General features: G+C 44.3%; 1 protein-coding gene across 6 annotated transcripts in view; it reads left to right on the top strand.

Moving 5' to 3' along the window:
- Positions 1 to 23,440, top strand: part of PRPF40B (pre-mRNA processing factor 40 homolog B) — a 1,091,929-nt gene that overhangs the window by 653,530 nt on the left and 414,959 nt on the right. For all 6 annotated transcript variants that reach the window (XM_069653885.1, XM_069653882.1, XM_069653883.1 and 3 more), the window contains 2 exons: positions 10,647 to 10,890; positions 11,007 to 11,034. In XM_069653885.1, the coding sequence (XP_069509986.1) occupies positions 10,647 to 10,890; positions 11,007 to 11,034 (272 nt within the window). The remainder of the gene's footprint in view (positions 1 to 10,646; positions 10,891 to 11,006; positions 11,035 to 23,440) is intronic.

Here is a 23,440-nt window from a genome sequence, read left to right as displayed (position 1 = left end):
ATATCACTAGCCACAAGGACTGCTTACACTCCTGTATAAGGCAAATATATAAATGCAGCAACAAGTGACAGATAGCAAGGTGTTTCATTGGTAGTAGCATAAGGCAGAACATCCCAAAATGCAGATAAAATGAGGAGCAACACACAAGCAGAATAAATAAATCAGGTAGTTCTAATCACTATTACTCGCTAGATTCTTAGGACACACATTGCTACATTAGTAACCACAAGAGACACGGCGTAAAAAGCATAACCTAATACTAGAAAGTAATGCAGGACTTAAAAATGTAGGCATTTCTAGATGTTGGACCCAAACACCAGAGATCCAGAGGGAACCCAAGATAGATGTCACTGTCCAGGTAAATGCCTCTTAGAATCGCGTCCAAAAGAGTGTAAGCTATGTTTTAAAGTTCCCAAGTAATACAGGACAAAGTAAGTAGGCAGTTGCAATTGTGGTAAAAAAAACCCAGTACATCTCAGTTCTACCCACAGATGGTGGCAAACAACCCAAGTGGTTCCCAGGATAGTCCCGCCCCCCGTCCCCTTGAAGAGATGTATGGCCATGTTCTAGACCCCAGCAGCCCCAGGACAAGCTACAGCGAAGCAGGATTCAGACCCAATGTAAATGAATTAGGAGTCATGGTTGAAGTACCCCTGCAGAAATCATCTACCACAGAGACTGCAGACTGTAAATATCAGAAATAACCCACCAAATCAGGGAGCAGTGGTAGATACTTAAGGTCGTTGTTTCCTAAAATACAGTTCCAGTAAGGCAAAACAACCTTTACAGAGCAAGCTTAAGGATCCCATCACCAAGGGTCTGTCACTTAAACCCAGAGCCAACTATGACCCTGATCCCAAAAGACAAACAATCAGCCTTCTTAGGTGTGATACCGACCATACAGAAGCAAAATAAGTGACGGGGTATCTCCAGAAGGATGTAAGTACCAAGACAGTTTCTGGTGGCTCGGCAGGCAAAGCAGGGCAGAACCCCAGTAGAAACTGTCCTTGCACAGAGATGATGGGGGAGGATGATCCAGGACAGCCGAGAAGAGCAGATAAGGCGGGGTCCGAACACACTTCAAGGAGGTGGCAGTTTCCAGTACCAAGGCAGGAGGCCCTGGTTTAAATGATGGAAAGCAACAGTAAAACGGCCCAGACAACAGTCCCAAGATGCAAGGCCTGGCCCAACCAGATGAAGAGGACCAGGAAAAGGACCAGGAAGGTCCAGGAAATACGCCTAGCAACCGAGGACTGGCGGTTAGGCCACGACACAGGCTTTGGCCGCTATGGGCTGATTTAGTCCTAAAAATGTAGCAATGGTCCAAATGTTGAAAAACCCTCCAGTAGATTAATACAATTGTTTGTCCTACAAATAAAGTGAATGAATTGAGGTCAGGAACAGGGTCTGCACTCTCTGTACCCACACTCATAGGATCTGGACTAAGCCAGCCCACCAGTCACACCCAGGACCACCCCTACAGGATGTGTTATGGCGTGCCCAGGGGCCAGGAATTGGTCAAAGCCACAAGAAGGTGCATGACTGGGCTCACAATAAGCCCATGTGTGTAAAGGTTAGGCCTGCTTTGTGGTTTCCCTAAACAATGGAAGTCCAAGAAACAAAATGGCAGAGGATTTGAATTAAACATAATTGGTACTCCAATGGCTACCATAAATGAACCAGTGTAACTATCGACCGATTTGATTGTTAGATTCAGATGGAAAAATCTTAGCCTTAATTGTGCTGAGGGAGTTGGAGGCCTGGGTGAAATCAAGTGGCTGCTTGCAGACATTTCAAACTGACTTCCGCAGGGGATTATCTACCACACTTAATGGGTTCATTATTAGACATATCCAAGAAACATTATGGGGAAAGGGAGCAACCACTGTATATGCGGCCACTACTGACTACTCCGAGGCCTTTGACTCAGTAAGCTGTGCTTTGTTGTGGAAGAAGCTGAAAGACTGGCGGATTCCACCTATGCTGCTCTCTATTTTACTCTTGATGCATGAAAACCGCTTGCTCCAGGTGCGTTTGAACAGGCACAGTGAGTTGACCAGGAGCATCCCCATTATGAGAGGGCTCAGACAGGGGTGTGTCCTGGCCCCTTGCCTGTTCAATTTATACCTGGCAGACTTGGGGGAGCACTTGGGTGAGTCTAGAATTGCTCCACTATAAATTGCTAACCTAGCAATATCTTATCTCACGTATGCTGACGGTGTGATTCTAATGGACAAAACACAGATAGGGTTGTAGAGGCAACTGGTGTTCATACAGTGCTATTCCACCAAGAATGAACTTGTTATTAACAAGAAGAAGACCCACATCATTCGCTATGTAGCCAATGCGAGTAAAAAGATTGGATTCAAATGGAAGGTTGGCAATCTAGTTGTGGTCCCGGAAGCATCCGTTATGTACCTGCGTTTGTTTCTTAGCTCTACACCATCTCAGAATACCATGCTGGCTCGTACTGTGGAGAAAGTTGATGAGCTAGCATCCTGATGAAAAGGATTTATGGCAAATATTACCAGTTTTCTTTAGTACCTTTGATACATTTCTATAATATGAAGGCAGTCCCTGCCTTTTTATATGGCATGGAGACGGCAAGGGTTACTCAATCAATAAACTGGAAATCATTGGAAGCCATACTTTGGCAGAGCGTATTGGACCTTCCAGATTGCCTCCCTGCTGTCACCATGCGATTTGTACTGGGACATGCCTCTCTAAAGGTCATCTGCAGTGGAAGGTTTTGACCTTATACAGAAATGTACTTGTTCCTTTGGTAGATTCATTGTATGTGGATTTGGCTGGGGCAATGTCACTTGGTAGGTTCTTGCCATTAGTGAACTTTGAGAACAAAGCAAAAACAATACTTACTGATTGTAACCTCCAGGTAGCTGACCTTTTTGGCAATCCGATAAAGGCCAAAAAGAAGCTGTTACATTATGATTGGATCTGCACTCTAGATGCCTTTTGAATTTACTTAAATTATATAAAAATCTTTGTTATTGATAGGAGAAGGGGGCAGTCACACTGTATCTAAAACGGTTCCCGAACTCCTATTGGAGGTCCAAGTTTCTAAGAATTCGACTAAATATATTGCATATAGGTGAGGTACTGCAAAAACATGTTCATGATAATACCACTATTGGGGATTGTAGGTGTTGTAATAAGGTAGGAGTACTCCAAACAAGGTTCTACGTACTAATTGAATGTGAGGCTCTGCAAGCACTTAGAGAGGAACTGTGGACGAAGATTTTCAATATATCAGTGTGACAGAGTTTTACGGTAGATTAACCAGTGGTGAGGAGACTGGACTGACTTGCAGCGTGCTAAAACTGCTTAAGGCAGCAGGGCTCATTGAGTTGAGATGGTAAAGAAGATAGGATGGGTGTGGGTCCATGGATTGTCTCCTGCCTCGTACTTTATTAGGGAAGTTGAAGTGAATTGAATAGCACTTTTTTCGTCAAAGTTTATACAATAAACATTATGTCCTTGAATATTTACTTTTCTAGTAATGTGATTTTAAATAGTATGATCTTAAAATGTATTGTTGCTTGTTATGCGTGATCTTGATCTTTGTATTTAAACAAAATAAAAAATATTTGAACTGCTTGGTTTTATCAATTTAAAGGGATAGTCCAGTAAAAAAATGTATTTAAAAAATAGATAGGCAACATTAAAAAAAAAATACTAGCACTTTTTTTGTGTCAAATGGATGCCCGCCTGTGCTGGCTTTTGCATTTGCGGCACTAATGAAGGAAAAGCCAGCCAGCTGTAGTAAATAAAAGCTACCGCTGGGTGGCTTTTCCTTCATTGGTGCTGTACGCGGAGGACGGGGACCGGAGACCAGAGCAGGAAAGCTGCAGCTGAATCTCGGTAAGTGCTATTTATTTTTTAAAAAAAATAAGCACTAGCTGCGTTTTTTTTCTAGGTTTTCCAGGCTGGAAGAGCCCGGAAAACTTATAAATAAAACCGCAGCTTTAAAAATGTATTTATGTTTGCGGTCGCTTTTGAAGCGACCACAAACATAAATACAACGTTGTGTTTGAAAACGCTGCGGTTTTTCTTTCCAAGTTTCTCAGGCTCCTCTGGCTCGGAAACTTAGAAAAAAAACACAGCTAGTGCTTATTTCTTTTTTAAAATAAATATTACTTACCGAGATTCAGCTGCAGCTTTCCTGCTCTGGTCTCCGGTCCCCGTCCTCCGCATACCGCACCAATGAAGGAAAAGCCACCCAACGGTAGCTTTTGTTTACTACAGCTGGCTGGCTTTTCCTTCATTAGTGCCGCAAAAGCAAAAGCCAGCACAGGCGGGCCTCCATTTCACAAAATGGATGCGCCCATGTGCTTGCTTTTGCGAATTTTGAGCTTGAATAGCTCAAAATTTTACATAGGAAGTTTAAAAAAAAAAGTGCTAGTATTTTTTTTTTAATATTGCCTATCTATTTTTTAAATACATTTTTTTACTGGACTATCCCTTTAAGCGTGTGGAAAGAATGGTTGTTTTATACAACCATTATTACAATAAAAATAAAAAAGGTACATTGGTCTATCAATGCAGTAAATCAGCTTTGACAACTGTTGAAGCCAAAACAAGATTATTGCTGCCACCGGCCCACTCCCTAAAACCAATGCAAGATGATATAATAACCTGTGGCCAAAAATGGAGCGCTTAAAAATCAACCCTTTTCTGAGAGCATTATAGGTAACCCAGGACATATACTCAAAAGGGTTGCAGTGCCAGCGCACATTCAGTAGAAGTCAATTCGACCACAAAATAAGCCAGAGATCCACAAAATAAATAAGGGAATAAGAAAGAAGGGAATAAGCAAAAGGTTTAGGGGAGTGTACAAAGGGTCAGTAGAATCCCCAAAAATAGAATTCTGCTCTAACAGACGCCAAGCAAACAAATCCCAGGGGAACGAATGTTTGCCAGTAACCAATATGGAATGAGCCTAGGTTCTAGAGCACCAAAGGAACTGTGCTTGACTTCTCATAATTCATTCTTGGTGGCTTAACTCTGACCACAAATTGCTGTAGTAGTTGATATGATATGATATTTTATTTATATCGCGCTCGTGCACAAGTGTTTCAGAGCGTGACCAGGCAAAAAGGGAGGGGAACAAGGGAGAATAAATAAATAAATAAACAAAAAAGAAAAACAGCGATCTTACTAGGCCCAGTGACATTTAAGAAAGCGCAGGTGCATGGGAAAGGAAAATGGGGGATAAGTGCAAGGATAAGGGGGGAGTGGACAGTTCAAAGCAGAGGAGAGAAATCCTCAATAAATATTAAATAGAATAAATATTAAATAAGGTCTTTACACCATGGTAGTGCAGCCAGCAAGTGGCAGGTGAAAGTTAGTCAGAAAGGTATATCTGATAAGTGCAGAAGAAACGTGGAAGGGGGGATCTGTATGGGTACAGATACAGAACCCTAGTGCAGATGGTGGCCTGAAGTTGTGATGGAGAGCCACCCGCTACCAGATCCTAACCTGGGGGTGGTATCAGGAGCGAGGATCATGGGAGAGGACTGCTGTCAAGTGAAAGTGGTGTTAGGTGAGACGCAGTGTTCATCTTCTGATGCGGATGAGATTTGCCTAATGCCTAAATATTTAATGGCATGTTGTCACTGTTAGACTTCCTCTCCCAGAATCACCCAACGTGCCAAATATGACGATCCTTGTAATAAACAGGAAAATGGTACACAAGCGGGTCAAGAAGTTACTATTACAACTTCCAGTATTATGATTCTACTTCATGTTTAAATCTTAAGTCCAAGGGAAAACATCAATTCCTTTAAAACCCTCCCTTAAATGTAAATTCTCTCAATCACCTAATCAGAATGGATTAGTTAATAAAAGAACAAATGAGAACATTATGGACTTCAAGTTACTCAGACGGGGAAGAAGGGCCCAGAGTTAGTAAACTATTGTGAGCGGTCTAGTTGTTGTAATGGCCAACACCTGAGTGGGACCTTTAAACATTTAAAATCCTTTCAGGTGCGGGCGAGGAAGAAACAGCATGGAGAAGCCAAAGCTGAATGTGGCGGCAGCACAATGCTGTGCAGAAGACATAAGAGAGAGAAGCTCTCTACATGCTGTGAACTGCTCCGGTAACGGATTTATACTGGTGAGCACACTGACCTGCTGAGGCTCCATTGCAGGCCTGCGCGAGTGGCAGCAGAGCGACCAGAGCTGTCAAAGGTAGAGGAGATCCCGAAGAGTGAAGCCGAAGGTTTACTGGCAAGTCAGGAGACACCAGGGCATTCTGGGGAGTTGTCCTGTAATAGGTGACCCCACGGCTCTCTAAGGGAGAGCGCTAGGTAACAATAATCATCCTCCTTGTTATTATAATTGAATTACTGCACTCAAATACATCAATGCAAGTGCGGATGACTTTAGGTGGACTTTTAACAGCTTCTTTCCTAACGCAGCATGGTCTTAAACAGGGGTGTATTTTGCCCGCTATTCTTTTTAATCTATTTATACTGATTAATACTGATGAATATGAAAGATGTATTTTTACCAACTGTATCTGATGCACCGAAAATAGGTACCAATAGAATCCCTTATTTATTGTACGCTGATGACCTTGTCCTGCTTTCCAAAACAGAAATTAGCCTGCAAAAATTGCTAGATGGTTGAGCTATTTTGCAAAAATGAACCATGTGAGTATAAACGTAGAGATAACTCAAATCATGGCATGTAGAAATTCAAGAGTTAGAAAAAGAAAATCTTTCTTGTGGTTTATACAAGATAATAAGCTCTGAACTACCCAACAATTTTTTTTAAAACTGTTTTATTAATTTATTCAAACAAACAATACAAACCAAACTGTGCAGTGCCCAACAATATACATATTTGGGTGTTAACATAAATAATTATCCAACTGACAAACTGTATTTGATTAGCTTGGATTGTAAATTAACTTCTGTAAGTTCCCAAGCTAAAATATTGTTATATAAATTTGGGAAAATGTACATGCAGCCCTATATTAACTTATTATAATCAAAAAGCGGTGGCAATTATTCTATATGGAGCCGAAACTAAAGAAAATTTGTAAAAATGTACTTAATCTCCCGAAATGCTCCTCAATTGCAATAATTCAATTCGAGTTTGGTGTCTCTTACTTTTTGTCATATATAATTGGAAATTATGCTCCTTTTTTAGAAAATGTTTATTGGTTAATAATTCTAAAAACATTTTATCAACCTATATTTTAACCTCAGAACATGATTTTCCAGCAAAGTGGAGAAATTGTATTTTGAACTCTCTAGTGGATGCCGATGTCTCAATTGAACTTTTAATTCAGAATCCCACTCGAGCTAAAACTAAGATATACCAACATGATTGGAGACATACTCTGAACAAGAGTGAAACTTATATAGATTTTGATCAAAATGTATTTGGCCACAAAAAATATTCAGAAATGGCAGATTACCTGAAGAAGTATCCATCGACTCCCTTCAGAAATCAATATTTGAGGTTCAGATTAAATTTATGGCCAACGAGAGACACCCTGTTCAGACGTAATCTTATTGGTAAGAATTTAAATATATGTCGATTCTGTCTTGATGAAACATAAAAAGAGACATTGCGGCATCTCCTACTTGGTTGTACAGGATTAATAGAAAGACGATGTAAATATCTTAAATGGCTGTTTGATGATGAAAGGGTTATACTAATTGGAGACTTGTGGTTCTATTTATTTAATACAAAAAGGATGAGAGTTAGAATAGTAAAAATACAATTTCTAGAATCCCTCAATTTGAAAGAATGTGGTAAATGATGAACAGTAGAAACCAAAACAGTTAATTGTCGCAGTGAATTGAATGTATGGCAGCGAAATAAATAAATGATTAATCTAAAGTTGAAGAGGACAATAGTTAAATGAATTTTATAGTTTTATAGTTGTGGAATATATTTAGTGTATTTTATATATGTATATACTAAACCTTGGATTCAACATTTATTTTATTTTATCAAGACATTTTATTGTGGTTGTGATAGTTTAACTTAATGTGTATATAAGATGATAATGTGTTTTTAGGAAATATTTTTACACTATTTTTATTGTATCCTTAATCTTGTATGATACTAATTTGATTATTAGGAAATGTATGTCTAGAGATGTATTCTGTATATATGTATACATGTATAAATAGAAATCGAAAGGTTGATTTGTCAGCCAAACAATTAAAATAACCATTTTGAATACTGAACAATTAAATGAAGGCAAGCTGGGGACAACTCTCCTATTGAGGGATTCCGAATACGAGAACATTGTAACCCGATTGCCAAAGAAAAGTGATAAAAAGGTGAACTGGCCACAACTCTCCTATTAATAGATTTCAGGTAGGGGACTACTATAACCCGCATTGCCAAAGAGAAGTGATAAGAAAGCAGAGGGACACAACTCTCCTAAGCAGGGGTTTCAAATAGGAGAACATTGTTACCCACGTTATCAAATCCAGCGGAAACTGATACATAGACACATTGGATTCAACTCTCCTAACCAGGGATACCAATTAGGAGACTCTTAAAACCTATATTGCCAAGTTAACCAAAGAGTGATCCCAAAGCAATTTGAATTTGATACTCCTATAAAGAGATGCACAGAGGTAGAAAGTTGTAACCTGCATTGCCAGCAGCCAAAAGGTGTACGGAGAGAAGTCAAAGATTGCAGGAGCAATGGCCTCCTTGTCAAAGGAACCAAGGGGGAGAGAACTTCAACCTGCATAACCTATTGCAAACAGACCAACAAGAGAATCATTGTCCTTTTGTGAAATATTAATTTGGAAGATGATATAAGCCAATTGTGTTAGAAGTTAAAAGGCTGACCAGAAAAGCAGTTGTTGGTTCAAATCTCCCCATTGATTATAGTGTGGAGAGTTTGAAACAAGCCCTACGACAGAGTACAGGTTGTAGTAGTAGTAGGAGTTTTATCCTGGCAGACGAGTAAACCAGGAAAGAGATACATAGTAGTTAGTCCTGGTAGTGAGTGTACCAGGAAGAAGATGATTTAAAGTACTGTAGTTGTGAAAAAAGGTTGTGGTGGAAAAGAAGTGACAATTCCACCACCTTGCTTTACTGAACTGTTGCATAACCTAAAGTGATTGTTGAACCATCCTGACTAAAGTGTTTCTTTTTGAATGAGACATCCTGACTAGAGTATTTTCTATAAAGAAGAAGTATGATGTGCTAACAAGTGAATGATCTGTGGCGAAAACAACAGTTGCATTTGATGTCTGAATTGACATTTGGAAAGAATGACTGCTGCATTACCGCTTCGCCCAACTCTGAGTTGGGCGGTAAGTCGCCCAGCTTTACCTCCAGCTTTGAGCTGGAAGTAAATCTGGCGAGTTGCCACCCATTTGCAGCGCTATTACCGTGGCGCAAATTGTGCTGTAGTAATTGTGCCCAATATCCCCCATTGAGTCCAATGGGAATGGAAACTCCTCCCACCCCCCGCAACTTGGGATCTGGTGCAAATTGCGCTGCACCGAGTTGCGGTAACGCTAATTGCACATTTATCGCCGGGATATCGCCAACTCCTTATCCCTTGTATCCTACATTGAGTGGAACTTGGTTACTGAATCAAACTTTTGAAATTGAACTCTGTTTTAAAGAATACGGAATTGATCCAGGGGAAGGGAATCCATTCTGGTGGCAAGGATTAATAGTTGTAACTTTTTAGTTTAAAATTATATGTTGTTTTGTAGAGTTTCAAGCTGTCAAACAATTCTTATATGATTTTGTTGTATATGTTAGTGTGAGGGTCAGATACTTTTTGACATTAGGTCATTTTCTTTAGCCTTAGTTTGTTGGGTATGGGTATCCTTGTTAGGTTAGGGAAAGATAGGCGTTTGCCTTACACCTTTTTATATAAATAAAAAGCCAACTTGTGAGAAAACTATAACTGTGTGTCCGTCTCACATTTCTGACCCCCCACATAGAGCACTTGTACTTAGTAACATGTTCCAACTATAGATTACAGTTTTCTTTGAATATTTCTCTCACCTGTTTCGTTCTTCTTGAACCTTTCACTATACTGCACAAGCCTAACGCTGCAGTAGTCTCAAAGTGCGTAAACCTTTTCTGTCTAAGTTAAGGTCCAGTCCAGGGACAGCGGGACTCTAGTCTGCTTAGGATACATTGTCAGGAAAGTAGTGTGTCATTGATCCAGCCCTCTGCTTTGAACTGACTAAGTTGTTGTGTTCGAAGCCTATTTCATCTGGAATCATTATTTGATGACTGGGCCTATTGCATTCTGCATACTGTTCGATTTTATGCACAATAACTAGAAAAAGCAAAGTGCATGTGGCTAACGTACCAGCTATGCTGTAGTGCCTCAGGATTCTTAGCACTTAGTGATGTTAGAATAGGGCTTCTTTGGAGCACCGATATTGTATTTGGGGAATACCAGCCCAGCAAAAGTCTGCATGCAGCGTTTTGTTTGGTGATTGACATGCATGTTTGTGTGCATGTGTGTTCAATAATTATTCACTGCATGCCCCATCCACCAGTAATGGGGGGGGGGGGGGTTGGAGAGAGGGTGGAGTACAGCCTTTTTAGCTGCTCGCGGGTTATTAAGGTACTGTTATCACATGCAAACTTTACATTGGTATGCTCCTCACCCACAGCTTGCTCAGTGTCCCTGGAAGGAGTACAAGTCTGACACAGGAAAACCATACTACTACAACTCCCAGACCAAGGAATCCCGCTGGACCAAGCCGAAGGATATGGAGGTTCATGAAGGCCCATGTGTGACCAGCACCGCCCAGCCTGCTCGAGAGCAGTTGTACCACCCGCCCCTCTGTCCGGATACTCGAGAACAGTTGTTTCCCCCCACCCTCTGTGCAGAGCCACTCAACGCCGACACAAACAGTAAAGACAATTTTTCTTTTCCACAATTATTTTTCATGTTACGTTTTAGTGAATTTCTTTGCATGTCACAATGTGGCGCAGAAAAGGAGATTAAACCGTCTGCATTCCTTTTACAGAACCAATCCAGCCGGAGGAAGATGCAGGGTAAGTGAAGGAAGGGTATGGGTTTGATGGGAAGCAAAGGATTGAAAAGAAGGCTTTGCATGTGACGTTGTACAGGAGGCCAATGATCTGTCCAAAACTATGCAGTGGTCGCTTTCCTGGTGTAGAATAAAATGCACACGTGATTCCACTAGTACACTGTTTAGGGATGTAAATGTGATACTAGGCAATGTCTAAGATTGTAGCACTCGAGGAGATAGGACTGCAGGGAGCTGCCAAGTAGCTAGAGCAGGTCGTAATTAGCATGTGGTGAAGTTGGTACTAGGTTGCAGTAGGGAGCTGCAACAGTGGGCAAAATAGAACCAAGACATGGATGGCAATAACCAATCGACCGTCATCAGTAAAACTGGTGTACGTCTTTGTGAAAGAGCTGTATTGTCTACATGTAAATTCCCTGTTCTTGGGACTGATTGTTACTTGTACATTTTGGATACAATTAGGATGCAGTAATCTGTAAAGGGAAAAGACAAACCAAGGCGTGTGCACCATTCGTCACGTATAGGGTTGCACAATGAGGGAGTCTGACAACTAGAATGGAAATTCATTAAAGTGCAATTCAAAAGTAGAGGGTTTTGGGCTTTCGATGATGGCAGATGATATTACTGGTATGACCCAGATCATTCACTCATAGTTTCTGTGCTATACCTCCAATGGCAGTCTATACCAACATAAAAGGGCATACAGCACATTGACAATTGCTTAAATACCGCCTGAAGAAACTATTGAAACTATTACAACGTGCTATACGGGCACTGTATGCAGAACCCTGGGCACAGGTGGTGGTGAATGGGAAACAGTCTAGGATCATTAGACTCGAAAGAGGCACTAGACAGGGCTGCCTGCTGTCCCCTTTGCTTTTTGCATTAACGATGGAACCATTGAGCATTAAAATAAGACAGGATGAGCAGATTAAAGGTATAGCGGTGGGGGAAGTAGAACATAAGCTCAGTATGTACACGGGTGATGTCTTGCTCCATATCTCGAGGGTGGTTGAATCAACCCGGAACGCACTCCAAACCATAGAAGAATACGGGAGAGTGTCTGGCTTTAAGCTTAATGTGGGCAAGTCGATCCTATTTTCCTCGCCCACCCCTCCCGATTAGGCAGTATTGCCCAGTTCTAGGTCTGGTTTGATGCAGGCTTGGAGAGGGTGGGCCAACTCGTGATGGGGAAGGACTTTGTGAACATAAGGGAGCTGCAAGGGTTTCCTGGGAATACGGTCACTCTCGGTATTCCAGTATTTACAGCTCAATGGGGTATTAATGTCCCAGAGGTGGAAGGAGGTCCTGCAGAGGGAGCTGATCGACATGAACTGCGGTAGTGACGAGGGGACTAATATCACAATTGTATCAGGCACTGGTGGCAACACAGATGGGGAAGGTTGACACATACAGGAAAAGATGGGAAAGGGACATGGGTAACGACTTGGGCACGGAGCAATGATGTGTGTGAACGCCCATCGGACATCAATAGCATGCCAGTACAAGCTCCACAGCATCAAGCTACTGTACAGATGGCAGTGGGACCCGGACAGACTTGTTTGGCAGGCATAGCAAACAAACGGCATGGCGCAGAAGAGGTCTCCCTATCAATAAAAAACAACGCCCGTCCGTGTTTTTCCACTCACACATTGAGACACTGCCTTTGGAAAACAAGTCACAATCACATGGCCTGGGGAAGGAGGGTAACAGCGTTTGGCACCAACAACCTCGACCAAGATCGGCAAAAGCACAACCATTCACATCCAAACAGGGAGTAACCAGCCATTTTCCAATGCCGGCTAAGCACATTCTGTTCATGGACACATGTTGCATGTCCTCTCAAGATAACCTCATTAGTGAGGAAGAGTCAGAACAAGATGTAGAAGACGAAGAGGGGGCTTTTGAAAAGCACATTCAGCTTATCCCTAGCACATCTATCACTGGCCATTATTATCTCAAGAATACCCTGGAGAAGATTAATACCCGTTTACAAGACAGGGAAGAGTGCCTTTTCCTTGAAGCAGGAGCCACAGCCAAAGATATCTAAAACAGACATCATTCATAGTGATGACTTGTGTTGGGAAATATTTTGCTTTTGCAGATTTCCCACCATTGGTATCAATGGAACCCCCCTCCAACCTTTTGCTATTTCCTGCCCTGACTTTTAAAAGTAAGTTAAACCTTTTTACTTTAATTAACTTTTATTTTCTTAGTCCCTAAAGCTACAAGTGCAGAGAACCGGATCAGGAGTGCAGAACCTTCTGCACTTCCCCTGCTGAGCGAGAACAGCCTGCACCCCGCCCCTCTTCTGTCGGGTGGAGTACTACATTAGGATCTCCCGCTGAGACATTATTGTCAGCGATTTCGGGGACTGCAATGAGTGGGCTTGATGGAGGGACATGTGAAACAACGAGGCAAGGGAAGAGGATAAGGTATGGGGGAGATCATCTGAAGCCTGTACATTGGAGTGGCTCTGTGTGGTAGGCTCCTCCCCCGCTTGCAGCAGGAGGCTTTAATAACTAGACCAGTGGGACCAGTGTGCTCCACTCCCCAGAAGAGGGTGTAGGGGATTGACTCTTGGCGACACAGGGCACGGGGTGAGAGGTGTCCCAGGCCTGCTGAAGAGTGCAGCAGGCCCTCAAGTTTCCACCAGCTGGCCAAGAATAAGAGGGCCATAATACCCCTGCGGAATATGAGGAGTGGACGGGGTCATGGCTACAATCCCAGTACCCTGCAGATTTCTGTGTCGGCCAGAATTTGCGTTTCCTGGATGTGTGAGGCCATTTCCCCGGTTCCAGGTGACCTCTGGACATACAGAGACATAAAGGGGTATGAGGGCCATGCAGCGTTATGTCCATTTGGCAGCCAAGCAGTGCCCAGTAAGCTTGGACACTGAGTTAGGGGCCTGGGCTATAGGTACAGACTGGGACCCCCACTCACTGTTTTTTTGGGTCCCTTGTACCCTGAACTTTAGAGGCATTCGACAGGGTCCCTTGTACCCTGAACTTTAGAGGCATTCGACATCCGGCATGGAAGTAGCATTGCAATATTATCGCTGGCCCTGCACGTTGAACCTCCGAGTCGCCGGCTATATTGACTCTGCAGCGAGGTAACTTGACTCTTTCGGTGTTCCTGATTGATGAGTTGGAAGCTGGCCCTGCAGCAGATTTGATGCTAAGGGCCCTCATCACCTACAATGGCGGAGTCAGTTCCAGACACAATGCCCACAAAGAAAGACATTGTTGCATTATTAGAGGAAATTAGAGGAATTAGAATGGACATAAGTCATAGGTTGGACAAATTAGACTGAAGAGTGGACAGAATGGAATAAAAACTGCAGGGTCATGGAACCAATCAAACATCTGGTTATATCTTGGAAGCACAGATCAACAAGAGGCTTTCGGAGGTGGCGAGATGTGAAGAGGCAACAGCCCTCGAGTTGGATGATATTGAAAACAGAGGGAGGAGGAATAATATCAGGTTCTTTGGGTTCCCGGAGACAGAAGGGGAGACGGTTAGGAATATTGTTTATGCAGTGAAGGATTTGGTTAAACTTTTGTTTGGAGATAATCCCACCAATTAACCCACTATTGATAGAGCGCATAGAGCTGCGGGAGTTGGCAGGGGTTTGTTGTCGCATTGTTATGTTGAAAAAGCAAGAATATTGGGAAAAGCAAGAAAAGCAGACTCCATCTCTTACAATGGTGCCTCAATCATGATCTACCAAACCTCTCTACTTTTACCCATGCGAGACATCGACTGTGTGCCCCCTTAATGCATTGGCTTAGAGAGAAAGTGGTGAGATATCGATGGAGCTTTCCCTTCCCCTTGGCCTTTGACTATGGAGGTTTGAAATATAGACTGGTGACGGAGAAGGACCTTCAAAGGGCTAAAGACGATTTACTGGACAAGACGAAGAGGAGGCCACGACTCTGATGGCAGTACAATGGGTTAACCGAAGAGAGCAGTGCAGAAAGACGGTAGATGCATCCCAGGCTCCAGGAAATTTTAAAAGCTCAACAACCCTCCGGCGGGGTGAACCTGAACTTGCCCCAGCAGAGGTGTGACGACTTTTGTTTTCTACAGGGTTATTCCAGGCCTGCTTTGTGTTAAATGAGGGGGTTACGGTGTGGGGCGACATTTAGGGATATGGATTTTTTGGACATTGGAGGGGCGTCATGTGGTCCTGGGTAAGAATGAAGAGTTCAAAGGGGGATTGGAGGGTTTGTTGAAGTTGATTTAGTAAGGTGGGTTAATACGGGGGCTCAGGAGGTGGAGCATGGTGGATATTTTGCTTGGGGAACGAGGTACTACTGGTGGTTCAGTTGGGGACCAACTCTGGGAGTAGTTCCTGGCTGGACACCGGTGGAGGTGGGAGGGAGGTATGGGCTTCAGGGGCGGTTGTGGTTGTTGGGGTTTTTGGGGGTGTTTGTTTTCTTCTGGTGATTTACTGCGTTTTGCATTGCATGGGCAATGTACCTAAGGTAGCAGTCGAACAGTCTCCAGCAGAGGGTGGGTGCAATACAATGATGATGGAAGGGACCTGGTTTTCTATCATCTATGGCTAGATGACTAAAAGCAATGGTGGTAGGCTCGCTGAATGTTATATGCATTAATACCCTAACGAAAAGATCGCTCTTACTCCAAGAATTCACACATGAAAACTTGGACCTGCTTTTTCTGCAGGAAACACATTGGGTGATAGGAAAAGAGCCGAAACTTTGATCTAAGAGTATTGGCTAAATCTACCAGGCATCGTTTACAATGAAAAAAAGAGGAGTGGCTATCGTAATATGCAATAGCTTGGGTTTAGAGGTGGAGGTGGCCTTAAGGGACCCGGAGGGTCGCTACCTGTTTGTAAAAGGAAGGATTCAAGGAAACCCTCTGACGCCAGTAGTGGTATATTGCCTGAATGAGGGTCAGATTCCCTTTTGGGATAAGGTGAAGGAGAAGCTTAAACATTTTGTGATGGGCTCCCTGATAGTAGGAAGCGACTTTAAAATGGCCCTTGACCGCTCTAGAGACAGTTTGTTTGTTTGTTTGTTTGTTTTATTTATTTGTATAGCGCTCCAAACCCAGAGGTAGAAGGGCGCTTTAAGAAGACGGTTACATAGTAGATAAATATCTGTGTTACATAATCAATACATACATACATACTTATATTATATACAAATAGTGTACAATTTCAATATGCAGTCATTTACAATACATGCAGCAGTTTACCGAGCGGGCGATGTGAGTTCAGGAGACAGTAGTACTACTCTTTGGCCAGGAGCCAGTTTATAACCTGCTTCCTGAAGATCTGGAAGGACTCGATGGTTTTGATGTTGAGGGGTAGAGTGTTCCAGAGTTGGGAGGCAAGTACTGTGCAGCTGGTTCCTCCGGCACTTTTTAAGAGGAATCTGGGCACTGTCAAGCATAGCGTGTTGGAGGATCTGGTGGTTCTGGTGGCAGGTTTCATGGTGAATTTGTTAGCTAGGTATGGTGGTGCTAGGTAATTAAGGGACTTGAACGTGAGGCAGATGGTTTTCAAGTCAATTTTCTGGCGTATGGAGAGCCATTTGCAGGCTTTCCTGGCAGTGGAGATATGCTCTCGCCTGGGAATGTTTAGGGCTACGCGCAGAGCGTTATTTTGTAATACCTGTAGTTTATTAATTATAAATTGATTGGCACATAGGTACAGGCTGTTGCAGTAGTCCAGCTTGGATTGTATGAGGGCTCTGGGGAGAGTGAGGCGGCTATTGGATAATAAGAAAGGTCTGCTGGCCCTGATGAGCTTGCGGTACAGGCAGAGGCTGAGGTGATCATATTGGTTTGTTTAGAGAGGTTAGTGTTGGTAGAAGCCGAGGGTTTTCACGCTTTTGGCAACAGGGATGGTGTGACCATCGATCGTGATGTTATTGTAGTTGGGACTAAGTTTAGATAGGTTTTTGGGGGAGCCGACGATGAGGAACTCAGTCTTCTCATCATTCAGGCAGAGGCCATGAGAGGCCATACATGCCTGAATGATGGAGAATATTTAGTTGATCCGGGTGACTTCTGCTTCGTAATTGCCTGTGATGGTGAGGAGTATCTGGGTGTCATCTGCGTAATTTGTGTAGGTGACACCCATGCGGTCCAGTTGGTCAAATAGAGGCTTTGTAAATATGTTGTAAAAAGTGGGGGATACACAGGAGCCCTGTGGGACCCCACATGAGATGGGGATGGGGTCTGCTGCAGCTGTAGTTGAGAAGACCCGCATGGTTCTATTTGCCAGGAAGGTTTGTATCCAGGTGACAAGGGTGGGGACACAGAGGGTGACCCAGAAAAAATTGGGTGCATCGAAGAACTTCCAGAGGATCATCCAGGAACTGGGCATAGTGGATTCCCTCATCCCACCCTCCCCCACACCCGCCCTCAGAGAAGTTTGACTCTTTGGGTACATTTTGAGATGTTTTCTGTTAGGAAAGGTTTTTCTTATTACTGCTTTCCTTTTATAGTTGTTACGCTCACCTGGTATCCACAGGGACGCCACCCAGCTGGGTTACTCGCTGGTATGCTTCTCAGCTTTGCCCTGATGTGGTCTGCGGGGAAGGTTCTGCCTTGTGGTAGAATTAGGAGTGCTCTCTGTCCTGCCTTCTTTGCAGGGGCGCGTTGTCTTTCATGGGCGAGTGCGGTCCAGTTACTTCACTGACGCCGGCCCGTTTGATATGGTTCAGGTAGGTCTTATTGCTGTTCTTTAGTTTTGTTGCTTTCCTGCATGCCTTTCTTTGTTTAAAATGTCTTTTTTTTCTCCCTTAGGTATGCGGAGCTTCAGCGCGGCGAACTGGCTTGGTTGAGCCCCGCTGGTAAATGATGGCACATTAAGAGTGCTATGATGCGGTAAGAAAGCACTATGCGCAGCGCTGCAAAGTCTTGCCTTTGCTAACCTGTTTTTTCCTTCCTTGTAGGTCACGGTGTTCTTCAGCGCGAGTGAAATGTCCGGAGTGGTGCCAGCCGAGAGGCGACCAGCCAGGTAAGCCTTTTGAGCAGTTCGTAATTTGTAAATGTCTCTACAACTTTCTTTAATGTTGCCTCAATCTTCCTCTTTCAGGTCGTTCTGTCCGGGAGGTGTGCAGATTCGAGGAAGCTGTTCTCAGTAGCTGCGAGTGTTTAAAGATGAAGACTGCAGGTAAGATGCTGCTGCTAATGATGTTCCTTTTGCCTCCTTGCAGGTTCTGCTTTTCCGAGGTTCGAGGGAATAGCTGGACACGGTGAGCGTCACGTTGCAAGCTGCAAAGTAACACAAAGCATGTTTTGCAGTCAGGGTGTGGTTTATATAGCCCAGGTAAAGTAGTACCAGGGAAAGTAGTTCCAGGCCTGCCACACCCAAAACACTAGACCGCATAGCTTGGTTCTTAGGAACCAAGCTATGTGGATGCCTCCATGTTGGCTGACAATACATAGCTTGGTTCTTAGGAACCAAGCTATGTGGATGCCTCCATGTTGGCTGACAATACAATAAAGTAGTTCCCAAGCACATTGTTGTTCATGGTGTATGAGCCTGGTGCCATAGGCGCCAGGACTGGCCCCATGAGGGCTTTTGAAGAGGATGCCAGGCTCTAGAGGCCTGAGTCCTGACTCCACCTGGCCAATGGGTTTGCCAGAGGGCGTTTTGGGCAAGGGTCGTGACAGCACTCCCCCCTAAGGCCCCTCCCATGATGTTCCTTCTGTCTGGCCCAGGTTTGGTTGGGAAGTTCCGATGGAATTTCCTGATTAGACGTGGTGCGTGGATATTCTCACTGGGCTCCCAGGATCTATCTTGTGGTCCAGATCCTTTCCAATCGACGAGATAATATAGCTTGGTCCTAGAGTATTTAGAGTCCAAGATATCTTTGACTTCGAATTCTGGTTCTCCGTCAACAAGTATGGACTTAGGTGGTGGCCCAATCCGTGTGCTGGGTTGCATTGGTTTCAGGAGGGACACATGGAGTACCGGGTGGATGTGTAGATTAGGTGGCAAATCCAGTTTCACGGCTGCTGGGTTGATAATTGCCTTAATGGTATAGGGTCCTAAGAATCTGGGATGAAAGGTCTGGGTTCCCTTGATGGGTACAAATTTAGCGGCTAACCAAACTTTGTCTCCTACTTGATAATCAGGGGCTTTTTTCCGGTGTTGGTCGGCGAATCTCTTTTGTTTTTCTTTGGCTTGAATAAGGTGTTCCTTTGCCCATTTGAAAGCCTGAGTAATGGTTGTGTGTAGCGTCTTTACCGCTGTCATTTTCAAGCTGGCTGGAAGGTCTAGTTCAGAGGTACGTGGATGTCTGTCATGAAGGGTATAGAAGGGCGTTTGTCCCGTGCTTGAATGCAAAGAATTGTTATATGCATATTCGGCTATCCATAGTAGGTCGTTCCAATTCCTTTGTTCGTGGTGCAGCATGCACCGTAAATATTGCTTGAGTGTCTGATTGGTTCTCTCGGTTTGGCCGTCCGTTTGGGGATGGTGACTGGTAGATAGCCGAACGTCGATCTGCGCCATTGCACAGCATTTTTTCCAGAAGTTTGAAACAAACTGGCTGCCTCGATCAGAGACCAGAACCGAAGGGAAGCCATGTAGCTTAACCACGCCCTCCAGGAACACTTTTGCTAAAGTGGCTGCGTCTGGCAGGCCTTTGAGAGGAATAAAATGGGCCATCTTCGAGAATAAGTCCACAACTACAAGGACGGTGTTGAACCCTTGGCTTGGAGGTAGATTAGTGATGAAGTCAAGGGAAAGAGTGTGCCATGGAACTGGAGGAATGTCCAATGGTTGTAGGAGACCAGATTGTTTTTGTTTCTGTGATTTATTTTGTGCCCAGACACCGCAGGACTGAATATACTGAACGATGTCCTTACGTCAGGTAGGCCACCAAAAGTTCTCTTTCACCTTAGCTAGGGTTTTGGCGATCCCAGGACGCCCTTCGATCAGTGAATCATGATAGTTTGAAATAATATGCTGTTGTAATTCCTTCTTGGGTACATATAGGCGATCCCTAAAAAAGGGTAGGTGGTCCTTGATGGTATATTGTTCTCCTTGAGTTTGCCATGCGAGGTAGGCATCAGGATTGATTGTCCGTTGGATTTCTTTTCGTAGTTCTGCTTGTGTTAAGGCTGTCGTGATATCCAAGAATTTGTCTTCAAGTATAATAGGTGCTGGGTCTGGGGCTGTATATACTATTTCATCTATGCCCATGCGAGATAAGGCATCTGCCTTTCCGTTTCTGACTCCTGGTCGAAATGTGATTACATAATCATATTTGGCGGAGAAAAGGGCCCATCGTAATTGGCGCGAGGACTGGGCCTTGGCTGTTTTTAAATATTGCAGGTTTTGGTGGTCTGTGATGACTGTAATGGGGTGTCTGGCCCCCAGAAGGTAGTGCCTCCAGGCTTTAAAGGCGGATTTGATAGCCAGGAGTTCCTTGTCCGTGATGGCATAATTAATCTCTGGAGGTGAGAACTTTTTCAACCAGAAGGCCACAGGATGTAGCTGGCCGGTTTCCGGGTCTCTCTGTGAAAGGACAGCCCCCATTGCGAGACTGGGCGCATCAGTTTCAACGACATAAGGGAGGTGTGGACGAGGATGTCGCAGGATTGGAGTGGAGGTAAAACTTTGTTTAAGTTCCTGAAAGGCTTCTTCTGCTTCTTCGGTCAAAGCAAACTTTTTATTGTTTTTTCGTAATAGTACTGTGATTGGGTGCACAACCTGAGAGAAGTCTGGGATGAACCGGCGGTAGAAGTTCGCAAAGCCCAGCATGCTTTGTACCCCTTTCAGAGACGTCAGTGAAGGCCATTTCAGAATGGCATCTACCTTGTGCACGTCCATTCTGATGCCTCCTGGAGTAAGGATAAAACCAAGAAATTCTACTTCGGTGACGTGAAAAAAGCATTTTTCAAGCTTTGCAAACAAGCAATGTTGATGGAGCTTGGTGAGGACTGAACGAACGTGCCTGACATGATCTTGTTCCGAGGCTGAGTATACTAAGATGTCATCTATGTACACTAAGGCGCACACATCAATTACCTCCCTTAAGACGTCATTCATGAAATATTGGAATGCCGCAGGAGCGTTGCATAACTGGAAGGGCATGACTTGATATTCAAACAAGCCGTACTTAGTACGGAAGGTGGTTTTTCATTCATCTCCTTTTCTGACTTGGAGCAGGTGGCACGCTCCTCGAAGGTCCAATTTGGTATAAATCTGGGCATCTTTAACTTGGTCTTGCATCTCAGGGATAAGTGGCAAGGGGTAGCGGTTCTTCACAGTGATCTGGTTCAATGCGCGGTAGTCAATACAGGTTCTCAAGTCTCCTTCCTTTTTCGGTACGAAGAACAAAGGACTGGCTGCGGGGGACTTCGAAGGACGGATAAATCCGTTTGCAAGGTACTGGTCTAAATAGGATTTCAAATGGAGATATTCTGGTTCTGTGAGAGCGTAGATCCTGCCGCAAGGGATTTGTGCACCAGGAACAAGGTCGATCTGACAGTCATAGGGCCTGTGCGGCGGCAATGTATTGGCTTGGTCCTTTCGGAAAACATCCTGGAAATCATGGTATTCACTTGGCAAGGTATTAGTTGCTCCCAAAGTTGATACTGTCGCTCTGGGAGTCATGGGGATACAGACGTCGGCAGCAGTCTCCGGGGAAGGTAAATTTTCGTGCCCGCCAGTCTATCAAAGGATTGTGAGCAACCAACCATGGCATCCCTAGTATTAGCCTGAACTGGGGTGCCTTGGAGATCGAATGAAATAGACTCCCGATGTCCGTCCTGACACAGCAAGTTTACCCTGGCTGTGCACTGGGTTACTGGTCCGGAAGCAATTTCTGTCCCATCCACGGTGGTTACCTTGTCCATAGTTGGCTTAGAACACAAAGGAAGCCCCATCTCTGCTGCCAGTTCTGGATCAATATAATTTCCAACTGCTCCGCTATCGATGTATGCTTCAACGGCATGCATTCTTGACGACTGTTGGTGGTTAATTAAGATCACTGGTATTGCAAAGTGCAAGGTTAGCAACTCTTTCTTCTCACTCGACAAACTTAGTAGTTTCCTGATTCCTTAGCTTCATCCTTCTCTGTGGCCCCGACTGTTCTTCTTGGGGGTTTTACTGGACAGTCCTTCAGAAAATGTCCTGGTTTCCCACAATACAAACAAAGCTGTTGTTGTCTTCTTTTGTCCCGCTCTTGTTTTATTAATGGATGCCATATCCCTCCAATCTGCATGTTTTCTACAGCGTTTTTAGGTACACTGGGTGTGTTTTCCCTTGGTCGAACATACACGGTCCGAGGGTCTGTCTTAGACCGGTCTGCCTTTCGATTCTGCAACCGGTGGTCTAGCTGCACAACCAGATTTATGAATTCTGCACAGTCTCTGGGTGGATCAACCACCTGGGCTAAGACGTCCTTTAATTCGCCTCGTAAGCCTCGATGGAATAACGTGGTTCTTTTGTTTTCCGGCCACCTGACTTCGGCAACCAGTCTGCTGAAGGTAGCAATGTACTTTAACAGGTCCTGATTCCCCTATCGGAGGGACAAGAGTTCATTGTCTACTGCTTGTTCCTGGGTATGGCGAGAAAAACGTTTTTCCATTTCTCTCTGGAACCCCCCAAAGTCATGTAATAGAGGATCGTCATGGGTTATCAACGGCACCTACCAATCTGCTGCACTACCACTCAGGTATGATAAAACAAAAGCTACCTGAGCTTGGTCGTTTGGAAATGCTCCAGGCCTACAAAGAAAATGAAGGCGGCACTGATTGATGAATGCTGCATACTTCTGTGGGTCGCCTGAGAACCTTTCTGGTGGTGCCAGGGGCACTGTTCCAGGTAACGTGGTCTGTACCGGAGTGGGTGGTATGGCCGGGTTTTGGATCCTTGGATTGCTTCCAGGTAGAGGCGTCTGTCCTGCCTGTGATTGCAAGTATTGCCTGCTAATCTCTTCAGTACCTTATTTGGTCACTATTAGGTCTCTCCGGAGGGCATTAGTCTCTTGTCGGGCAGAATGAACCTCAGCACGAAGCTCTCCTAGTAATTGGGCCAATTGGTCCATTTCTGATGTCTCCATGGCGCCCAGGTAGATTTGTTATGGTAGGCTTCGTGTTCTGTTACGCTCACCTGGTATCCACAGGGCGCCACCCAGCTGGGTTACTCGCTGGTATACCTCTCAGCTTTGCCCTGATGTGGTCTGCGGGGAAGGCTCTGCCTTGTGGTAGAATTAGGCGTGCTCTCCGTCCTGCCTTCTTTGCAGGAGCGTGTTGTCTTTCATGGGCGAGTGCGGTCCAGTTACTTCACTGACGCCGGCCCGTTTGATATGGTTCAGGTAGGTCTTATTGCTGTTCTTTAGTTTTGTTGCTATCCTGCATGCCTTTCTTTGTTTAAAATGTCTCTTTTTTCTCCCTTAGGTATGCGGAGCTTC

The sequence above is a fragment of the Ambystoma mexicanum genome, chromosome 3q, assembly GCF_040938575.1.
Source record: "Ambystoma mexicanum isolate Mex_15411 chromosome 3q, UKY_AmexF1_1, whole genome shotgun sequence".
Classification (NCBI taxonomy): domain Eukaryota; kingdom Metazoa; phylum Chordata; class Amphibia; order Caudata; family Ambystomatidae; genus Ambystoma; species Ambystoma mexicanum.
This window is presented reverse-complemented; position numbering and strand designations above follow the sequence as displayed.